The sequence below is a fragment of the Cornus florida genome, unplaced genomic scaffold (assembly GCF_030987335.1).
Source record: "Cornus florida cultivar Cherokee Brave unplaced genomic scaffold, ASM3098733v1 CherokeeBrave_3.0.0_Hap2_Chr05, whole genome shotgun sequence".
NCBI classification, from domain to species: domain Eukaryota; kingdom Viridiplantae; phylum Streptophyta; class Magnoliopsida; order Cornales; family Cornaceae; genus Cornus; species Cornus florida.
The window spans coordinates 100,036,369-100,057,571 of NW_026775575.1; the positions used below are offsets into that span (position 1 = coordinate 100,036,369).

Below are 21,203 nucleotides of genomic sequence, written 5' to 3' on the forward strand. Positions count from 1 at the left end.
TAAGGATCAACTCACTATTCTAAACGTAATTGGATACTATTTTTTTCTTTTTTTTCTTTTGTCTTTTTTTGTTTTGAACTCTTGGGAGTCCTAAATTCTTAATATTACAATAATATGTACAACAAATTTTTGATTTTAAATAAAGAAGAAAACTTTTCTTCTTCTAAAATGAGTTCCAATTTGAGTTAATTGTATTTCTCATCGCTATTGGCAAATTGTATTTCTCACCCCACTCTTGGCAAACATTACGAGAGGTGTTGATGAAATTACTCCACACTGCACACATAGTCTTGAGGAGGTGTCCATTCATATGCACTTTAGGAGTTGTCAATCAACAACCATCGCCAATTATTTTTTTGTTTTTTTGTTTTTTTTTAATAAAAGATTGAATCCTAGGAACATTTTCGTGTGGCCTCAGTCCAATTTCTCTTTAAATAAATTATTTTTGGCGTATAAAATTCAGAAAGAAATAAAAAAACAAAATAAAACCGAAAACCAGAAAATTAAAATTAAAATTAAAAGAAAAAGAAAAAAACCAGAAAATCATCGAACATCTTCAACCTCTCCTCCACGATAAGAGATATATCCAATCACTCCATGATCCATCCCCTCTCGCTCTTCACGTCCACATAAACTTCTCCGCCCCTCACTCACCTTCTCTGTTACTTCTCACACTCTTCCTTTCTCTCTCTAAAATTCTCTCTCCATAGCAATTAGAAAAAATTTAGCAATGGCTACTGCGACATCAGCTACTTCCCTCTCTCCCAAAATCATTCCCTCCACTTCTTCCACCACCCAAAACCGTTCAACTCTCAATGTCCCCACCACCCGCTTTCTTCGCAACCCTCTACGCCGTCTGGGCTTCGCCGGCGCCGCCGTCGACCCTCTTCTCAGCCTCCACGTAGCTGCCAGACTCAGGTCCCTCAAAGCGAGCGGAAAATCCTCCAGAGGGGTGGCGTCGATGGCCAAGAAGAGCGTCGGAGACCTCACGGCGGCGGAATTGAAGGGCAAGAAGGTCTTCGTTAGGGCTGATTTGAATGTCCCTTTGGATGATACCCAGAAAATCACTGACGATACCAGAATTCGAGCTGCTGTGCCCACCATCAAGCACTTGATCTCAAATGGGGCTAAAGTCATTCTCTCCAGTCACTTGGTAAGTGGGTGTAGGAATCAAACGGTTTCATTTGTGAATTCTTATGTTGATCTTATTATGAATAATTACCAAGCTTCTATTTCTACAAGTTTGATCATTTTCGTATTTCATGCCATGTTATGTGAATGTAGTCTATTTAAGAAACAAGATCAATTGTGAGTTTGTGTTCTTTGAGTACTGATACAGTAGTATTTATCATGATTGAAAAATTGGTTTCTAACTGATGTAATGGAGTCACAGAAACTCGTAAGTTTCACTCATCATTGTAAATTTTTGCATATTCTACTCTCTTTCTTTATACTTTTACTAATGCAACTAATTAAAGGGTTCCAAATAATTCCCACCATAACACTATTATTATTTTTTTGATAAGTCTACCATAACACTATTATTGCCTTTTCCAATGATTGAAATTTGGGTTTGTATGATTTTTATGGATGAGAAAAGTGCCTTTTTGTTCTTGTTTGTTTTTCCCTTTCACACATTTTTTCAAATACCAATATTTGGGAAATTAGGCTGTATTTAGGGTATTTGTCTATCATATCTTCTGCAAATATAAACATGTTATGCACGGTACTACCTTTGTGGTTATAATATTACGTGGCTTATCCAACTGCATGAACTTGGTTATATGTAGCTTTCTTTTTTGCTGCTATATAAAAAGTGTTTATTTCATATAGATTTTGACAGTTCAAGCTGAATTATTTTGTTCATTGAATTTTTAGGGACGACCAAAAGGTGTTACACCAAAATTCAGCTTGGCACCCCTTGTGCCCAGATTATCTGAATTACTTGGCATTCAGGTACATTTTCTCAGAATCAGAAGTAAATAAAAATAAGTAATGAACAAACAAAGAGAAATTTAGCTGATTTTGTGTTTACCAAAAGTGATAGATGTAGTAACATAAATGTGGGGTTTTCTCACTTTACACTTAATATGGGGTGAAACAGGTTGTGAAGGCTGATGACTGCATCGGTCCAGAAGTTGAAAAACTCGTGGCTTCACTTCCTGATGGTGGTGTTCTTCTTCTTGAGAATGTGAGGTTTTACAAGGAGGAAGAAAAAAATGAACCTGAGTTTGCAAAGAAGCTTGCTTCGTTGGCAGATCTTTATGTGAATGATGCATTTGGTACTGCACATAGAGCCCACGCCTCAACTGAGGGTGTTACAAAATTTTTGAAGCCATCTGTTGCTGGTTTCCTTTTGCAGAAGGTTGGATAACTGACTTTTCTCCTTGTCCTTGGTGTGCACCAGTGACCATGATTGCAGAAGCCTAAGTTAAATGATAAAGTTTTGATAAGCATTCGTAAAATTGTTTTTTCATTTGTAATTCGATCAAAATTTTATTTTTTCAAACCCGGACAGTATTGCCTACAAGGAAAAAGGGCCCCACCAGTCTATAGGTTAAAAAGTTTGAGCACATGGACCTACAATTTCAGAGAAAAATTAAAATTATCATTCCCCACCTCCCCCCCACCCCGCTTGACGTGTTTTTGTAATCTTGCTTCTTATGATGATTTTCTGACCAGAAAAAATTCCTAGGCTTGAATTGTCACCATGGAAACAATGGAGCAAATTTTGAGTTAAAGTGGTAGATGAGAAACCATTTGCCTGCACCCTCCATGTAATTGTGGTGGGAGGGATCATATTTTTATTATATAGAGTTTTCATGGATGAACGTCTCCATCCTTTCTGTATTATGTTTATTTATCTATCTATTCACCACAAATTGTCTTCTCTTATATTAGGAACTGGACTACCTTGTTGGAGCAGTTTCAAGCCCAAAGAGGCCATTTGCTGCTATTGTGGGCGGTTCAAAGGTCTCATCTAAGATTGGAGTGATTGAGTCGCTTCTCGAAAAGTGTGATATCCTGCTTCTTGGTGGAGGAATGATCTTTACATTTTACAAGGCACAAGGTCTTTCTGTAGGATCGTCCCTGGTAGAGGAAGACAAGCTTGATCTTGCAACAACACTCCTTGAGAAGGCCAAGGCCAAAGGAGTATCTCTTTTGTTACCCACTGATGTAGTTATTGCTGACAAGTTTGCTCCTGATGCAAACAGCAAGGTTTGTTACTTGGCTTCCCACGAAATTCTTCATTATTTGACCCCTTTTACTCTTGATGTTCGAGTACCAGAAATGCTCTGGCATGGAAGACTAAATTTGTTCAATAGAAACCAATGTGGACTATCATTTTGCTTTTAACCTGTATGAGTTTCTTTTACTAAGCTAGCAAGATAATGTTATATTTATTTTGGTTATTACAGATTGTGCCAGCATCTGCCATTCCGGACGGCTGGATGGGCTTGGATATTGGACCTGAATCTATAAAGACATTCAATGATGCTTTAGATACTACCAAAACTGTTATCTGGAATGGACCAATGGGAGTGTTTGAGTTTGACAAGTTTGCAGCTGGAACAGAGGTGCGCAAAAAAAATTGCCCATGGCGTTTGTTTAATTTGTTCATGGATACGCAGACATCATATTTTCATTTCCGCTTTCTACAAATGCATATCATGTTAAATGTGATGAGGTTTTTCTTATCGCAACTGGATTGAGTTTGGGATGATTTAGTGCCAACTTCATACATATCCTCATAGATCAATGCAATTGATCTATATGCACTACCCAGATCTTTGTCCAATTATCTCTGTACCAGCCTAACCTAATAAACTCTAGACTGGAAGTAACAGAGTGACTCGCTCTTCACACATTTTTGTTTTCTTGTACCAAAAATGAGTCGTATTGGATAAAGTTTTATGAACGGTCATGGTAAATCTCCATTGCTTGTATGGACTGAAAGAAGCTACCTTTGTTACCGAAGGCATACGTCAATAAGGAACTTTGGGAGAGACTGAGACTTTGTTCGACATTGGAAATTTGGTCGTCATACAAACATACTCAAATGTACACTGACTGGGTGTCATAAACCGACAAAAAGGGTGATCAACCAGGACGTTGGCTAATAACGCCATTCCTTTGACTGCTTTTTTTCTTTTTATGATGATTCTTGCAGCAGATTTGGGCACTTTCCACTTTATTTGACCGTTCTATGTGTATGTGAGTCTTGAGCCGTCATCCTTTGTACAGACAGCCTCTTTTAGCCCTATCGCTCTAGCCACATAGAATGAATTCGATAAGGAGTTGGTTAATGATTCTCCAACATGTACTTGTTTTTAGTGCCTATTTCTTTTCTTTGTGCTATCCCTTCTTCGGTCAGTAATTGGGGGATTGATACCAGTCCAACCCGACTCATACTGATTGATACGACTAAACCCGTCATAAAAAGGTTAAAATAGGAATGTCACCTGATTTATTTGGCCTTTACAATATCTAAATTTGTCTCTGAATTAAGAGATGGTAAATTGAAGTGGTAATTGTGCCTGCAGGCAATTGCGAAAAAGTTAGCTGAACTTAGTGGGAAGGGAGTTACAACAATCATTGGAGGTGGAGATTCTGTTGCAGCTGTAGAAAAAGTAGGAGTTGCTGAAGTGATGAGTCACATATCAACAGGTGGTGGTGCCAGTTTGGAGTTGTTGGAAGGGAAACAGCTCCCTGGTGTTCTAGCTCTTGATGAAGTCGTAGTGGTTGCTGTCTAAGACAAAGTTCGGTTTGTTTGTTTATTTGTTTCCTTTTCTCAGCCCTTGCCTTGGCGATGTTTCAATTAAGGTTTGTAAACGAGAAATTTGGGCATATATGAGTTCATTTGTAGATCTTCACCATAGCCATCAATGTAAGGTCCTTTGGTCTTTGTCTATCTACCCTCTTGTTCATTTCACCATAAAAAGACTAGGAAATGTTGGAAGAGAAAACTTGATATTTCCGAGTTTTCAATAAATTTATTTTTTACTTTTGGTCGTCCCTAGTTTTACTTGCTGAATTTTTCTTTTTTCTTTTTCTTTTTCTTTTTCTTTTTCTTTTTTTCCTCAGCTTATACTTAAGAATTCTTAAACCATATGAAGAATACGGAAGATTTGGTATCTGTTATATTGCAGTTCTGTCTTAAACAAGCAGAATTGGAAGGTTAAAAATTTTCAGCTTACATTTTCAACAGCGGAGTTCTTAAACAAGCATCTGAAGAAATTCTTTCTTTGAAATGATATGAAACTTGATTATACCTCCAATAAGAGTCGTTATTTTGAATTTATAATCTTAGAAAAATTTATGCCAGAGAACAATGATTGGATCTAAAATAGTGGTTTTCAGACTTTGAACTTCCTTGTCACCAGTGTCATTGGTTCAAATCTAATTATAGGTAATTTTGATTGAAACAACTTTGAATTAACCCTATAAAATAATATTAGAGGGAGAGACAGTGGGAGAGAGTTCAGGTCAAATGATGAAAGGAATTTGTTCTTTAAAATCGTACAAACATGGTAATGCCATTATTTATGACTTCTTGTTATTGTATTTGCAGTCTTGTTAATTTTTTTGACAAAGGAGCATTGACTCAAAGTGCTATGGAGACTTCGGTTTTAAAAAATCATTGTCACGCGTGTTATTGGTTCAATTCTAATGGTTGTAAAATTAATCAAAATTTGCTTCTCTCAACAGCATAAATTATCAATCTTGAAATAAATCTAAAATTTAAATCTAATTGAGAGAGGGAGAATTTTGGTTACACCTTTATTTAGGAGTTGTTTTTTGTTATGTTTGATTGAAGGGAGGGATTGAGAAGGGATGGATGAAGTCCTTCGTGTTTGGTTAGAGGAAAGGAAAAAGATGGAGGAAGCAAGGAGAGATCTTTTCACGTTTTTCTATCCCCCAAATTTTTGGGAGAAGGAAGGAGAAAATGAATAATTACCTACAAATATATAAGGGTATATTGGTAAAAAAATATATAAAAACTTTTTTTTCCTTTCTTGCCCCCGAAAAAAAAAAAAAAAAAAAAAAAACATATCTATCATTTCTATTATCCATTCCATTCAACCAAATCAAAAATGGGAGAGACACTTGCCCTTCCTAGGATTCTTCATTCATCCCTCCATTCTCTTCCATCCATTTTTCGATTCCTCCAACTAAACAAAGCATTAATTTAAGTGGAAGAGTGAATTTTTTGTCAGAAAATAATTATAGAGAAGTGGTATAACGTACTTTTCTAACCACGATAATGTGTATGGATTATCAATCCCAAATGCATCTTTCTTGACAATAAAATAAAAGAGAGAGAGAGCTCAACTCCACTCCTTCAAAATTATATATAACTTTATTATTCAAGTGTTGTTATCTTATAATTTGCAGTCAAATAAAATTATGTTAAGTAAAATGAACTAGAGGTGACATTGGCCAAGTGAATAAATTTTTACTATTAAAACTTGCTTTCATATTGTCAAAACTTACTTTCCTTAATTAGAGATTAATAAGATGATAGAAATGTCAATCGGCTCGTGACGAAGTACTATTTTTCAAACTCGATCCATAAATAAAAATATTTTTTCAAATTGTTCGCTCTAAATTGAATTAGAGTCGGGACAAGTTTGAGGCGTTTCTATCTACATATATATATATATTTACAAAATAATTAAAGTTCAAACAAATTTAAAATATTTTGAATAAATTGCACTCACACCCCCAAGTTTGGGTTAAAAATTGTTGATTACAAATTAAACACTTTTTGGACAATGACACCCCCAAACTTTGTAAATTGAACAATGACACCATAATCAAGGAAAAAGTATTTTATTACCATTTGACTTATGAATTAACTTATTTAAATTATGAATTTACCATTTTAACCTTTTTTCAAAGTATTTTAATGGACACCATTAAAATGTGAGTATGTGAATGTTTATCTTATTATTAAAAATTAATAATAATTAAAAATATGATCGCACAAATACTTTTGAATTAATAATAAATAAATAAAACACGAGTGTGTTTTATAAAAGTTAATTATTTTATTTTTTACTAAAAAGGAAAATAAAAAAAACAATTCAAGGGAAGCAGAGTGTTAATAACAATTGCGGCCATATTAATTATTAATCATATTAGGATTGCAATCAATAATTAGACTAATTAATTTTTCACTTGGACTTGATTACACGTTAAACCTAATTAGTGAAGCAGATCAAGTTTGTAAAACCAAATAGATCTAAACTATTGAACTATTGATAATAAATTGGAGATTGATAGATTAAATTAAGGTTTGAGAAGATTATAATGTTTTGAGAAGGTTAAAAAAGTAAATTTATAATTTAAATATGTCAATTCATAAGTTAAAGGATAATAAAGTACTTTACCTTAATTTGGGTGTTATTGTTCAATTTATCAAATTTAGGATTGTCATTGTCCAAAAAAATACTTAAGTTGTAGATACCTGTCTTTAACCCAAGCTTGGGTGTGAGTAGAATTTATTCATATATTTTAGTATTTTTAAAAAAATATTTGACAGTTATAATAACAAAAAGTTGTTAAAATTTAAAATTATGAGAAGGAATGAAGGAAAAATAATTATTATTATTAATAAATAATATTTATTTACATATTTATTACTAATGAGGCAAGGCTTAATGGTTTTTTTGTTTTTGTTTTTTAATAGATAAAATTTTCACATCTTAACTAAGTACGTAATCTTTTTTAGTGAGTGTGGACTCTCACATTCTGAGGGTTTTATGGTTTAAATTCTTACTGCTTATCATTTAATTACGCCGCTGTCGCTCCTGAATTCGCTCAGCCCTCTCACTTTACGTGACTTAGATCCTAACCGGAAAGTATAGAGATAGGGGAGAGAGAGAGAGAGCTGTCGGCATAGACGGCGACATTTCGAGGGTCGGAAGGGATGGAGTTCTTCTGAGTCGCTTACTCCCCCACAGTCACAGCTGCGCAATCTGTACTGCTCGTATGTGACCAGTCCACAATGATAACCTTGAGAGTTCCACAATCAACGTATTATTTCTTCACTCATAGTTCTATTAAATTCCATAGGAATATAAACCCTAGAACTCTATGCTCATTTGCGAATTCGGTTGAACAAAATGGGGTGAGCAATTCAGCACTTTCCAATCTTCCATCGACCTCCGTTTCAAAAGTCTCTCCAGTTTCAGGTGGTGTCCATTCTTTAACCAACATATACAAAAATTATTATAATTATGATATATGGGTATTGAAATTTCAGTTTTTTTTTTTCGTCTTCATGTTCATGGTCTGATTTTCAGGGCTTGAGGATGTAATGATGGGCTATAATTTTGGCAAGAAAAAGGCCACAGAAGTTGCTCACTCGTAGGTATCTTCAAAACCCATGTCTTAACCCTTGTCGCCCATTTTATTTATTTATTTTTAAATCGTTAATGAAATGCATTTTGAAGAACATTATGTGCATCGATGTCTCTATAGTTTGCTCTTTGGGTTTGAGGGTTCAGGGTTGACATGTCTCTATATTAAGAAATATTTTATTGTTAACTATATTTTTTCCCCTTTAATTTTCATTCCTTTCATGATAATTTTAAAGATTACATTTTATATTTGCTCAAGATTGATTTTTTTCTTCAAAAATCACGGGGAACTTGTCCCAATCCTGATGCAATGTTGGTTGGTTTGGGAAGTGCTTTTTCTTTATGGGACGGGTTTAAGATAGGGGTGCTCCGTTGCTCTGTTGGCATCCTTATTGTGGAGGTGTCACTTCGAGATACAAGGATGATCTAATGTGAGCTGGCTTAGGTGGAACTTAGGCTGGTTCGAATGGAAGAGAGAGCAATGCCAGTTGGGATATCTGACTATTATTTATGGAGGGGGTGTGATGGGCAAAAAAGGGCACTTGGGAATTTCTTTGAGAGGGTAAGGGAATTATGAAGAATATTTCCTAGATTTTCTGTTGGGAGTTATGATTTTCCCCTTAAAGTTGATCTTATATAATGGTGAGATACTAGGGATTGGTGATCAGAAGGGGGAAGCCATGGGTCTCATGCTATCTTGATGGGATGACGCACATCTCCCATGAGGTAAGATGCAGAAGTAGTCTTTAGAAGTGATGAGGAGTGATGACACACATCGCCCTCAGCTAGCCGAACTCGAGCAAGCTGATATTCAACTTGACTCGGTTGATTTGCAACCTTATGTACATTGATAGTTGGTTGTTACAATAATAGTGGAAAACATAATTTTAAGGTTATTAGTAGCAATTAGTTCGTTAGCTCCCACTCGTGCTGTCAACATGGAAGACAATATTTACTCGAAGCGATTATTGTCGTCCCTTCTTTTGACAATCAAATACCTTGCAAACATAGTTGCACCTCGAAGTAGTCTTTAGGAGTGATGGGGAGTGGTGGCTCACATCGCCCTCAGCTGGGCCGAGCTCGAGCGAGCTGATATTCAACTTGACTCGGTTGATTTGCAACCTTCTGTACATTGATAATTTGTTGTTAGAATAATAGTGGAAAACATAATTTTATGGTTATTAGTGGCAATTAGCTCATTAGCTCCCACTCGTGATATCAACAATGAAGACAATAATTACTCGAAGCAATTATTGTCATCCCTTTTGACAATCAAATATCTCGCAAATACAGTTGCACCATCTTTTGATGCCATCTTCCAGTTACCCCTTAATGAGCAAATAACACTAGATTCTGGATATGGTACTACATGAGTGATGCACCTATTTGTTACTTGACAACATTATTCTTTAAATGTTCAGTATTTCCCTTTTTCTTACTAGGGTATGGAGACATGTAATCCAGAAAGGGGGCATACTTGTTGATGCAACTTGTGGCAATGGTTATGATACCTTAGCAATGGTCAAAATGGTTGCTGGTAAGCCACCTAAGGGTCGTGTTTATGCAATGGATATCCAAAAAGCTGCTTTAGAGAATACTTTGTCTCTGCTAGACGAATCGTTGAATCCAGATGAGGTGCTACTTTTATGCAATTTTCTATTATTAAACTGTTCAAGGAAGATAAAAACAGTGTGAACTTGCTAACTCAAGTGATAGTAATATAAATAGTTGTCATAGGAATTTCCTCAGGTGTAAATGACTGCTTGGGTGCTTACGGCTACCTAATTCGCCTGGGCAAATACTTCCTGAGATGGTGAGCTATGCTGCTGTCTAGCTTATTGGGTTCTTGCCTGGGCATCCATTTAAATATTTGGACCAGACGGCCGTTTTTTTAAACATAAAGGAGGACTTTTTATGATGATTTTTCAGTTGTGTAAGAATTTATAAATGGTGGATCTAATTTGTTCTGGATTGAATCTCAATACAGAATCAAATTTAAATAGTATCACAAGACCTAATAAAAAAGTTAGTATTGTAATTGGCCAGTATCAATTTCCATGGTAATGATGTATTATAGTTTTACTGTGTTTTCAATGTAATTCAAACCATGTAACCCTGTGTCTTGAAGCGTGTTATAATATCTGATTTGAGACAACAGAGATGTATGCTTTTATATCTTTTAAATTTTATGATGTTTCAATTGCTTCACATTTTTTGGTTAAATATATTTTTAATATAACAAAGATGTATGAAATATGCAGAAAGAACTTGTTGAGCTGTTCTCCATCTGTCACAGTAAAATGGAGGATGTTGTTCCAAAGGGTGTCTCTGTGAGGTACTCACCATTTCTCAATGTCATCAGAGTCTTATAATCATTGAGAAGTTAGCTGTGAAATTGTGTGCATTTTCATGATTTGGACTAAAGTTTACATCTCCCCCACTCCACCCTCTCTATTTTTCTCCTGTTTATTCTTAGGTTAGTTGCATTCAACTTGGGTTACCTTCCAGGAGGTGACAAAGCAATAATAACAAGATCGGAGACAACACGACTTGCATTGGAGGCTGCAAAGAGAATATTAGCACCTGGAGGGCTCATTAGCATGGTAGTCTATGTGGGGCATCCAGGCGGAAGGTGATACTTTTGCTTTGCTGAATTGTTCCAAAGTCAGTTGTTTCTGGTATCACATCTTTATATTTCTTTTCCATTTTCCATTGGGGATCACCTTTAATTACTTTGACATGGTGTAAAAGGATTTGAGCATTTGAATTGGTTCAAGGTTGTGCTCCTGAAGTTTGTGTTTGGAAGTTTAGAGGTTTGGTAGGCATAATGATACTGTCCTACTCAACCCCAATCCTCACCCCAACTCTCCCAAAATGGTCTTATGGAGCGAGCAAAATTCCATAAAATATTAGGTGGTCCATTTTCTTCTCTGTTAACACTGTTCTAATTATTAGTGGGAGGTGGATTTGTATTACAGATAGATGGGGAGTGCTTTTATTTTGAGTGGTTGGAAGGAAAGGAAAGGGAGGGAGAGGTTGAATTATGTTTGGTGATAAAAGATTAGGAGCAAAGGAAAAGGCTGGTGAAGTTTAATTATTTTGACATGGTGTAAAAGGATCCAAGCATTTAGATTGAACCATTTTGCTTGTGAAGTTTAAGTGTTATGGAGGCTTAAACATCAGCCTCCTTCTCAACCCCTACCCTCGGTCCCTCACCCCTCTCTCCCAAAATGGTTTTACTTTTACGGAACCAGTTAAATTCCTTATAAAGTTGGATGCTGCATTTTCTTATCTGCTATCTTGTTCTATTGATTATTAATGGTGGATTGGTAAGAAGTGTGTGGTTTTTTATTTTTATGATTTGTATTACAGAGATAAGGAGTGCCTCTATCTTGAGGGAGTTGGAAGGAAAGGAAAAGCCCCAAAAGGAGGGAGAGATTGTGTTATGTTTGGTATTGAAAAACGAGGAAAGGAAAGGAAAGGAAAGGAAAGGAAAGGAAAGAGGAGAGAGGAGAGAGGAGAGTTTTAGTTCCGTAAGTGGGGGAGGGGGGGAAAAAGGAGGAGGAGACATCAGGGAGTTGGTGCTTCTCTCTCTACCCCCTTTCTTTGTTATCCAAATTGGTGTGAGTTGTGAACACCTTTGTAGCCCAGTGATTGGGTTGCTTCCCGTTGTCCTTGGGAGCCCGGTTTTGAGTATTTGCATCTCTAACTTCTAATCTAACATTCTTGCCCTAAAAGAAAAAAATCCGGTTTGTGTTTAAAACCACATCTGACTTCTCTCGCCAACTTGTATTATTTTCCATTTCCTTTCCTCCTTGCTTATTTAAAAACACGTGATAAAGGAATCATCATTCCCTCTTTTTATGCAGGGAGGAATTTGAGACAGTCGAAGCCTTCGCTTCTGGGCTACCAGTTGAAGATTGGATCTGCTGCAAGCACCAAATGCAAGACCGACCACTGGCTCCAATACTTTTTTTCTTGTTCAAGACATGAACATCCAAGTCGAAGACTTTATTGTTTATTTTGTTTGATTGTTTCTTATTTCTTACCAAATGGAAGTTCTTGATTGTCGAATAATATGCCCCTGTACTAATTCTTTGGTCTAGTTCTAAATTTCCAAAATATTGCTGCCTGTTAACAAATCTCAAAGGTAGATATATGCTAAATACCTGTATATACGTTTAGTATATATGTAAATCATTTTTTTGGAAAGAATTTTCGTATATTGATTTGAAGTACTCCAAATTGATTTTTATTTTTTATTTTTTATTTTTATAGTTCATTCATTTGTTCTTTTACGCTGGAAAAGCATCAATATTCGGAGACAAGTCAAAATCTCATTGCGTGTTTAGAATTATTGTTGTTCAAGTTCAACGGCACCTTCCAAATAATTTCCATATATATTTCCTTATTTTTAGCTGTTGCTATTACATCACATGAATATGTGCCAAAAAGTCAACAACATCAGACTTTTATCTTGAAATAATTCGAAAATTATTTGGAAGGTGTCGTTGAACTTGAACAACAATAATTCTAAACAGGCAATGAGATATATATATAAACATTTAAGAGTTTTTTGTTTAGCATCAAAAGAAATTTTTCGAAGAACAATTTTTCTTAAAGATTTTTTACCTTTGATTTCTTGAAAACGTTATGGAAATTTACAATTACGCTTTAATATATATATATATATATATATATATATATATATATATTATTGAAAGACAATTTAGTTTTTGTAACTTTCAAATTATGAAATAAAAACTTTTAACAACTTTCTAGTTTTATGCAAAGTTTTCAGTTTAAACAAATACTTGTTAAAATATTTATTATCTTTTATTTCATTTGATTTTCAATTACTTTCACTTTTATATACTCCGTATATATTTTTTCTTCTAATAAAACCAAGTGTAAAGCAAAAGTTATTGAAGTTGTCATTTTTCTCCCTCCGAAAACACCACCGTTAACGGTCAAATGAGGTCTATCCGTAATATCGGGGTTACTTACAGTCGTGTGGCACAATAAAAAAGCGTTACTTCCAGCCAATTAGAGCGTTCAATCCAAAAAGCACCCTACTTCATTCTCTGTCCATGCCCGCATGTGAATAAAACCCTCCTGCGACCCCTCTGCCCCATTCTCTCTCTCTAAGCCGCTAGGTCTTCTGCTTCTCTACTCTTCGAAGTACCATTTCTAGTGTAATCCATCAATTACCTTAAATTCAAAACCCATAAAATCACACACAAAGTTCTGATACTTTTGCCCCCTAAAATAAAGGTCGTTTTCAAATCCACTTTCTCTCTCTACCAACAAATTCTCCATAATCCATCTCCCTTTCTCTCCCTGTACTGCAACTGAATTTATAATCGGAGCTCAACCATTGATGGCGAAGACCAAACCTGGCAAAAAAGACTTGGATTCTTACACTATCAAAGGCGCCGACAAAGTCGTCAGACGTAATCTCTCTCTCTTTCTCTCTCCTCCCCCACATTCACTCTCTTTCTCTCTCTCTCTCTCTAAATCTCTTGATTTTAATTGTGCTTCGCTGACCGATGGTGTTTGGCAGCTGGAGACTGTGTGCTGATGCGGCCGTCGGACTCCGGCAAGCCACCGTACGTGGCGCGAGTGGAGAAGATCGAGGCCGATCATCGGAACAACATTAAGGTCCGGGTGCGATGGTATTACAGACCCGAGGAGTCGATCGGAGGTCGGAGACAGTTCCATGGAGCCAAAGAGTTGTTCTTGTCCGACCACTTTGATGTGCAGAGTGCTCACACTATAGAAGGGAAGTGCATTGTTCACTCCTTCAAGAATTACACCAAGCTTGAGAATGTTGGTGCCGAGGATTACTTCTGCCGATTCGAGTACAAGGCTGCCACCGGAGGATTTACGCCAGATCGTGTTGCTGTGTGAGTTTTGAGTTCTTTTTTATTTGAATGGTCTTGAAGTTGCTATACATTGTACTTGCTGCTGATGTTTGAAAGTTTTGTCTTTTTTTATTTTAAAGGTATTGCAAGTGTGAGATGCCTTATAACCCGGATGACCTTATGGTGCAATGCGAGGGGTGCAAGGACTGGTATAATTCGTTATGTGCATTTATTTGTGTTTGCATATGTTGTTGTATATATATGCATTTGAATTCTCAAGCTGTTATGCAATTTGAATAATGGCTGCGAGGAAAAAAATAAATTTGCTATAGATAGGATCAATGTGGTTTGGTATCACTGTCCATAATGTATTCCGGCGAATTCATACTTGGAATTTGAGACAGAGCACCTAGTTTAGTTTTAATCTGATAACTTGCTTCAGATGGGTTAGTTGAATTTATCTTTCTAAATATTTAATATTTAGTGCGTGGAAATTTACTGTGGAAAAAACTCTTTTAGGTGATTATCAAAAAAGAGGATTATTAGAAACATTAAAAACTAGATTTGTGGTGCCCTAACCATTTTTATGGTGTTTCTTGTTTTAGTTGTTTTTTATCCGGTTGATTTCCTATGGACTTGGTTGAGTCTCGTGTGATTCCGATTCTTACCAGTGAGTACTGAATGATGGTTGAGAGAAAAACATTAAAAACTAGATTCTTACCGGTGAGTACTGAATATTAATTTGAATGATGGTTGCGAGAAATTTTTTTTTTTCATGCATTAGAGCTATAGATAGGATGAATGTGGTTTGATAAATATTACAATTGAGGATCAAAGAGTTACTCAAAATAATTATTTTTGTTACTTAGGACCAGTACTACAAAAATATGGGGAGATAGATACTGATGTAGTGAGTAGAATTGGAGCGGGATGGACAAAATGGAGGCAAGCTAGTGGTATACTTTGTGACAAAAGAATACCAAATAAATTAAAAACAAAATTCTATAGAACGATTATTAGACTAGCTATATTGTATGAAGCGGAGTGTTAGGTGTTGAAAAAGACACAAGAGCAAAGCATTCATGTTGCAGAAATGAGGATGCTACGTTGGATGATTGGAATAACTAGAAAAGATAACATCCATTTTTTTTTTTATAAGTAAAATAGTTTATTTAAGACGCTGTCTGTGGGAATCAAACCCAGAAAAGATAACATCAATAATGAACGCGTGAGGGGAACACTAGTTATAGCGCCTATAAACAATAAAATTAGAGAAAGTAGACTTAGTTGGTGTGGTCACATTCATTGTAGACCGATGATGCAGTGTTTAGAAGAGGAAAAGTTGTTTCCCTAGAAGGTAAGCGACAAAGAGACCGACCAAAACTTACATGGGAGGAAGTAATTAAAAACAATTTAAAAAAAAAAAATCTAAGAGAAGACATGGTATACGATAGGAAAGAATGGAAAAAGAGAATTCACGTGGCCGATCCCATCCATAGGTGATAAAGGCAAGAATGATGATGATAAGATTAATGTGGTTTAGTATGATTAGTATACCATCACGTTCTATGTTGGATCACTGTCCATATTGCATTCTGGTGAATTCATACTTGGAATTTGAGATAAAGCACCTAGTTTAGTTTTGATCTGATAACTTGCTTTGGATGGGTTTGTTGAAGTTATTTTTCTAAATATTCAGTGTGTTGAAATTAACTGTGGAAGAAGCTCTTTTAGGTGATTATTGAAAATAGCATACCAAAAAAAGAAGATTATTAGAAACATTAAAAACTAAATTTGTGGTGTCACTGGTGCCATAACCAATTTTTATGGTGTTTCCTGTTTTAGTTGTTTTTCATCCGGTCGTTTTCCTAGGGACTTGTTTGAGTGTCGTGTCATTCCAATTCTTACCAGTGAGTGCTGAACTTGGACTTGGCTGATACAAAGAACTATGGTCAAGAGCAACTGTTTCGTTGGCCAAAGACCTTGATTTGTCTCAAGATGCTCATTAAAAGGATTCTTCTCATTTATTTCTGACACTTGTATTGAATTTTATAGTTATGAAGTTCTAATTTTAGTAAGTTTTAGACAAATGAAGTGGGAAATGTTTACCATGTTTCTCAGTTGTGATGGGAATTCATGGGCACATCATGACCAAAATAGTTGGTGCGTTGTAGAGAGAAACATAGATGCAGAATCTATGTGTGTGTGACTTGGGCAGATACTTTTCCATGATAATATACATTTTTTTTTTTTGGATAAGTGATAATCTACAATTGAATGCCTTAAACTGAGTTTGGCTGATGTGAATGTCCATATAGATGAATGGCAAGAGGAAAAAAGTTACGGTTAGAAATGAAAACCATTGTTTACTTATCAAAAAAAAAAACCATTGTGAGAAATTGGAAATGGAACTAACTGGGGCAAGACAAAAGTAAATCGGAGTGCTCAAGGACTTTACCGCAATGAGGTTGGAGGTTTAAAACTCTTGTGGAATTAATGATCCTAGCAAAAGTGGGGTTAGGGTGGCCATCAAATACACAGGTTAATGGGTGAATGTAGTTTGCTCCTTGAGTTTGAAGGGGGACACTTTTCAATTTAATGCTTATTGTAAACATGTTCCTACTAAGGGAGATATCTCTGCATTCTCTGGCTTCTATCCTCTTATCTTTAACTGATGTGCAGTCATGATCATATCTATAAGTGGGGATATATATTTATTTGATACTTAAACCAAAATTTTACAGGTTCCATCCTTCTTGTATGGGTATGACCATTGAAGAAGCAAAGAAATTGGAGCGCTTCTTGTGTTCTGACTGCTCATCTGACGATGATACCAAAAGATCTCCAAACTCATTTCCAGTATCACCATCCGTTGAGGCTAAGGTGAGAATACTTTTTTTACTTCCGGTTTAAGATAATAGGACTGCAATGTTCTTTCATCCTTTAAAATAATAATGGTGTAGTTATTCCTGTGATATGTACTGCAGCACACACAATTGCTCATGTTGATTGACCATATAGATGGACTTTGCTGTTCACTAGGTCATCCTAAATTCCTAATAATAAGCACCTGAATCCAATAAGATCAGTAGAAATGGAGTATACACATCTTTCCACATGGATGCTTCAGTTTGTGTACGAGTACTTGTGTCAGTTCTGACATCATATGGGATGGCAAAACATCTGCTACTCGGATACTTACCAACAGGAGTGTCTTACAAAGGAATAAAAAAACTTTTGCGTAAAGTTTTGAAGAATACCTTTCAGCTATGTTCCTACATGTCATTCATGCTTCTAAATGAATTTAAGTGCGGATGTTCAGCAATTTTGCCATCACACTTCATTTAACCGTATTAAAAGATGAAAAAAAATCCATATGGTGATAATTCAGATCTGATCCTGTCTTACAATTTAGGATTAAACGAATTTCTCTTAGGCACATCGGGCACTCAACCCCTGTACCTAAGTCCATAAACATGGTTATATACCTAATGTTGTCGCATGAAATCATAGGGCCTAGTTGGTTATAAGTTGCAATATCATCAAGTGACTAGTTTTGGAAGCTTTCATACTGAATCTAGTTATCATGCACCAGGGGCAGTTTCTTGTCCACTGCCATCATGGTCACGTGGCCACCCTTTGCAGTACTTTATAAACTGAGCGTGAGTTTGATGATGTATAGCTGAGGTTTAGTTTGCTGCTGCATCTCTTTCACCATACTCTTGTTGGCAATATCCTTGTTCCTCTCCTAGACAGTTGCTTTATTTCTGTTGACCTGACGGATTTACATCACAAACTTGTCCTTGACTTGTCATGAGAGAGTACTATTAACTCATAACAAGTGACTATCTTACTCATTATATCAATCGTAATCACTCCAAAGGGAGAATATATCTCAGTAACTTCTTAATGAGCAAAGTCTGATTGATTGTTGTACCTGATACTGCATACTTGTTATTTGTAAGTCTGTAAAAAATTGTGGATTCCATGGAGACTATGCTGTTTGAAGTCAAATTAATCAACTGTGTTTGAAAAAGAGTACAACGGATTGAAATTGTTTTAGGAATGCTTCGAGCATCTGACAGCAATACTTTCGAAATCACTTGTCATTGATTTACCCCTGATGCCTAGTGGACTCTAATTTTAGTGCCTTTGGACTTGCCAATCACAGTGTTCCACATCAGCACAATCCCTCATGCCCAATTTTTTCCTTGTGTTCTCCAAGCAAACTTGTTGAACCTTGATGATGTATATTGCTGCTGATGGGATGCTGACTCCAATATTTATTTGATGTCCACTATCAGTTTAGAACTCACATATTCTAACATTCCATCTGCAAAAGTGTGTGGTAAACAACTCAGGTCTTAAACAAAGACACTCATGTCTTTCAATAATGAAAAGCTTATTTATATAAGTATTCGATTGAAAATTCTGATGGGAAAAAACTTGGAGATACATTTGCAAAAGTTTCATAGCAAACCAAGTTCAATTTGATTTGAAAACAAAAATCCAATTCCAATTCGGAGTCAAAGCACCTGTGCATGCGAAACAATGTACTGGTACATTCTGCTCACTGTCTCTTAATGTACCTGTGAATAGGGGCCACTGGAGTAAAATGCACAGGTGTGCAGAAGTACAACATACCGGTAAATTGATCTCTCTGTTTGATTTTGAAGAACACTTAAAAATTACTGTTATTTTTGTTTCTCAAAATATTTCAATATGTATATATATATATAAGCTCAAAATAATTTTTATAATTCAATCCTGTTGATCTTGAAGTTGCTTGAATACGAGCAATCTTCAACTTAGACTCGAGAAGACAAAAATACAACTCAAATTTGTTTTGGAATGAAAATTTCCAACATTTATGCGCTAAATTACTCAACATCATAGACTTGCCAGCACTTTAAGTTGATCAGCTACGATTCCCAGTCATGAGAGAATCACAGAATAACTGTGAGGTTCAATACGCTGTTGAATGCAGATGGAATTCTGTTTGTCAACTCCATACCTATAAAGATGTTAAATTCAACAACTATAATCTGCCCACATGAATGATAAGATTCTGATGAGAATGTGATGGTGGAACTCAGTATTCAGGATGTTGCATCCTATCATCAGTTGTTTACTAATCATTTAGAAATAGTTTGTGTTTCAGAGGTTAGTTGCAAAAGTTTATAACGAGAAAGGTTCTCTGCTTTTGTAATAAGGTTAGAAAGTTGTACTTAATGTAAGTGCGAATCTGTGGAGGTTGTCCTTTTATAATCAAATATTCGTATATGTACAAGTTAATAATTACTTGGTGACCTCTAAAAAGATAATAGCAAATGAAATGGGGTAAACCCTGTTGTCTTGCAAGCAATATGGGGGAACTCAATGTTGCTATATATTGGTTTTATTTATGTCCTCCTTGAGATTTTGCACACAATCCCTTAAGGTTTTTTTTTTTTGGGGGGGGGGGGGGGGGGGGGGTGGGTTGGGGGTTGTGGGTGGGTGTAGTTTCTTGACCATACAGCACACTAGAGGTGCTGGTGATAATGAATGGTAAAAAGCATGTGGATCCAACTGAACTTCGTTCTCCATTGTCTCTTGATGCTAATTCAGGTTTTCTTTTATCTATACATGGACTGCTTCCAGGAAATTAAACGTGATACCAGATTTTTATAGTTTACAAATTCACCAGATTCCAAAGTAATGCTTGTCAATATATTGCTTATGTTTCATTAAAAGTGGTTATTCCATTTCTGAATCTTGATTTTGTTCCCCGATGTTAGGTGGAGCCGAAGCGCCGGAAGAGGTGACCGATTGATGGTGATACATTGTGAGGGAGGTACTCAATTTCTTTGTATTAGGTCCGGCATTGTTGTTGTGTTGTGGAAATGTACAGTGCAAAGAATATACTGTGCCTTGCACAAACAGAGATTCCTCCTAATTTTTATCTGAAAATGTCTGTACGTGTGTGCTAGGCTTGTGAGACTAATTTGTGTTGTCTACGTGAACACCCTCCCCACCCTGCTTCTCAGGAAAAAAAAAAAAAAATGAAAAAAAAAAATACACACACAAACAAACAAACAAAAAAAACTTCTTTTGTAGAATTTTTTTTTTTTTTTTTTTTTTTTTTTTTCTTCTTGTGGGATCTCTAGTTCAGGTAAGATGTGGAGATTTTAGTGGTGTTTTATATTAAAGGACTGAGATTTGCCAGTTGATTCCTGGATCGGACTGGTCTTTGGGTTTTCTGGAAACCTACTGCACCTGCCAATCCTCCAATTTGGAAAACCAACGGGTTTGCTTGCTTTAGCTACCAAATTAAGTGGTCCACTAGCTGATGCGATTGGATTGACATGACTAACAAGTTGAGATGCATCCATTTTTTTTTAATAAATCATTGTTAAGAAGCTTTACTACCATAGGGGATGATCTCTTCTTTCAAAAACAAAAAAAATGCATTATCTCCAAGGTTCTTGTTTCTGTTCGAACATATTGCCAGAGGCAAGTGAGGTATTGTCAATTAAATTCTGTTTCATTAATAAGCTGTATTGATCTTTCCTAGCTTGTTACTGTATATTTAGATGTTGGGGGACAATGCTTGTCGATGGTATGCATCTCACTGTACCTTGGTAAGGAGTACTGTGATCCTTTTGATTGTTCAACTTCTTTTGGAGAATATTTTGGCCTTCCCTCCCTGGTGTGTTATGCAATCGATGCTTCCTAGATGATTTGAGGACATGCTAATCATAGCTGAAGCAGTTCTTGTTATGAATCTTATGATACAACAATTGAGAAACCTGCAAGCTAAAAATTTGAGCTGTTTGTGGTTGAGTGCTTAGGCACTTGGTGTCCATTGTCCAGTTTACTTGCAGATTTGCCCTGCTGAACTTAGGTGTGGACCATCTGTTCTGTTGGCATCCAAAACCAGAGTCAGATTCGTCTGTGGACAAGAACTTGGGTGTGGACCGTCTGTCCTGTTGAC

The 21,203-nt window shown here is 36.0% G+C and overlaps 3 protein-coding genes across 3 annotated transcripts; all 3 read left to right on the forward strand.

Annotated features, from left to right (window-relative positions):
* The first annotated feature begins 601 nt into the window (after nt 1-601).
* On the forward strand, nt 602-5,009 carry LOC132307965 (phosphoglycerate kinase, chloroplastic-like). Its single transcript, XM_059805881.1, has 6 exons — nt 602-1,153; nt 1,879-1,956; nt 2,105-2,365; nt 2,902-3,219; nt 3,420-3,578; nt 4,545-5,009. The coding sequence occupies exons 1-6, from the start codon at nt 731-733 to the stop codon at nt 4,752-4,754; spliced, it is 1,449 nt and encodes a 482-aa protein (XP_059661864.1). The 5' UTR covers nt 602-730; the 3' UTR covers nt 4,755-5,009.
* Nucleotides 5,010-7,675: 2,666 nt separating this feature from the next.
* LOC132307966 (tRNA (mnm(5)s(2)U34)-methyltransferase, chloroplastic) lies at nt 7,676-12,488 on the forward strand. The gene is made up of 6 exons (XM_059805882.1): nt 7,676-8,198; nt 8,310-8,373; nt 9,809-10,001; nt 10,628-10,701; nt 10,843-10,998; nt 12,236-12,488. Exons 1-6 carry the CDS (start codon nt 8,012-8,014, stop codon nt 12,357-12,359), a joined length of 798 nt encoding a protein of 265 aa, XP_059661865.1. The 5' UTR covers nt 7,676-8,011; the 3' UTR covers nt 12,360-12,488.
* A 937-nt stretch (nt 12,489-13,425) lies between these two features.
* On the forward strand, nt 13,426-20,213 carry LOC132307967 (chromatin remodeling protein EBS-like). Its single transcript, XM_059805885.1, has 5 exons — nt 13,426-13,819; nt 13,930-14,272; nt 14,371-14,439; nt 16,975-17,113; nt 20,008-20,213. The coding sequence occupies exons 1-5, from the start codon at nt 13,747-13,749 to the stop codon at nt 20,032-20,034; spliced, it is 651 nt and encodes a 216-aa protein (XP_059661868.1). The 5' UTR covers nt 13,426-13,746; the 3' UTR covers nt 20,035-20,213.
* Nucleotides 20,214-21,203: the final 990 nt, after the last annotated feature.

Excerpts from the sequence above, each read along its gene's own strand:
- LOC132307965 (XM_059805881.1), top strand. The coding sequence starts at position 731 with ATGGCTACTGCGACATCAGCTACTTCCCTCTCTCCCAAAATCATTCCC. Across the intron at positions 1,957-2,104 it reads CTGAATTACTTGGCATTCAG|GTTGTGAAGGCTGATGACTG; the intron begins GTACATTTTCTC and ends GGGGTGAAACAG. Across the intron at positions 3,220-3,419 it reads CTCCTGATGCAAACAGCAAG|ATTGTGCCAGCATCTGCCAT; the intron begins GTTTGTTACTTG and ends TGGTTATTACAG.
- LOC132307966 (XM_059805882.1), top strand. The coding sequence starts at position 8,012 with ATGATAACCTTGAGAGTTCCACAATCAACGTATTATTTCTTCACTCAT. Across the intron at positions 10,702-10,842 it reads CCAAAGGGTGTCTCTGTGAG|GTTAGTTGCATTCAACTTGG; the intron begins GTACTCACCATT and ends GTTTATTCTTAG. Across the intron at positions 10,999-12,235 it reads GTGGGGCATCCAGGCGGAAG|GGAGGAATTTGAGACAGTCG; the intron begins GTGATACTTTTG and ends CTTTTTATGCAG.
- LOC132307967 (XM_059805885.1), top strand. The coding sequence starts at position 13,747 with ATGGCGAAGACCAAACCTGGCAAAAAAGACTTGGATTCTTACACTATC. Across the intron at positions 14,273-14,370 it reads ACGCCAGATCGTGTTGCTGT|GTATTGCAAGTGTGAGATGC; the intron begins GTGAGTTTTGAG and ends TTTATTTTAAAG. Across the intron at positions 17,114-20,007 it reads CACCATCCGTTGAGGCTAAG|GTGGAGCCGAAGCGCCGGAA; the intron begins GTGAGAATACTT and ends CCCCGATGTTAG.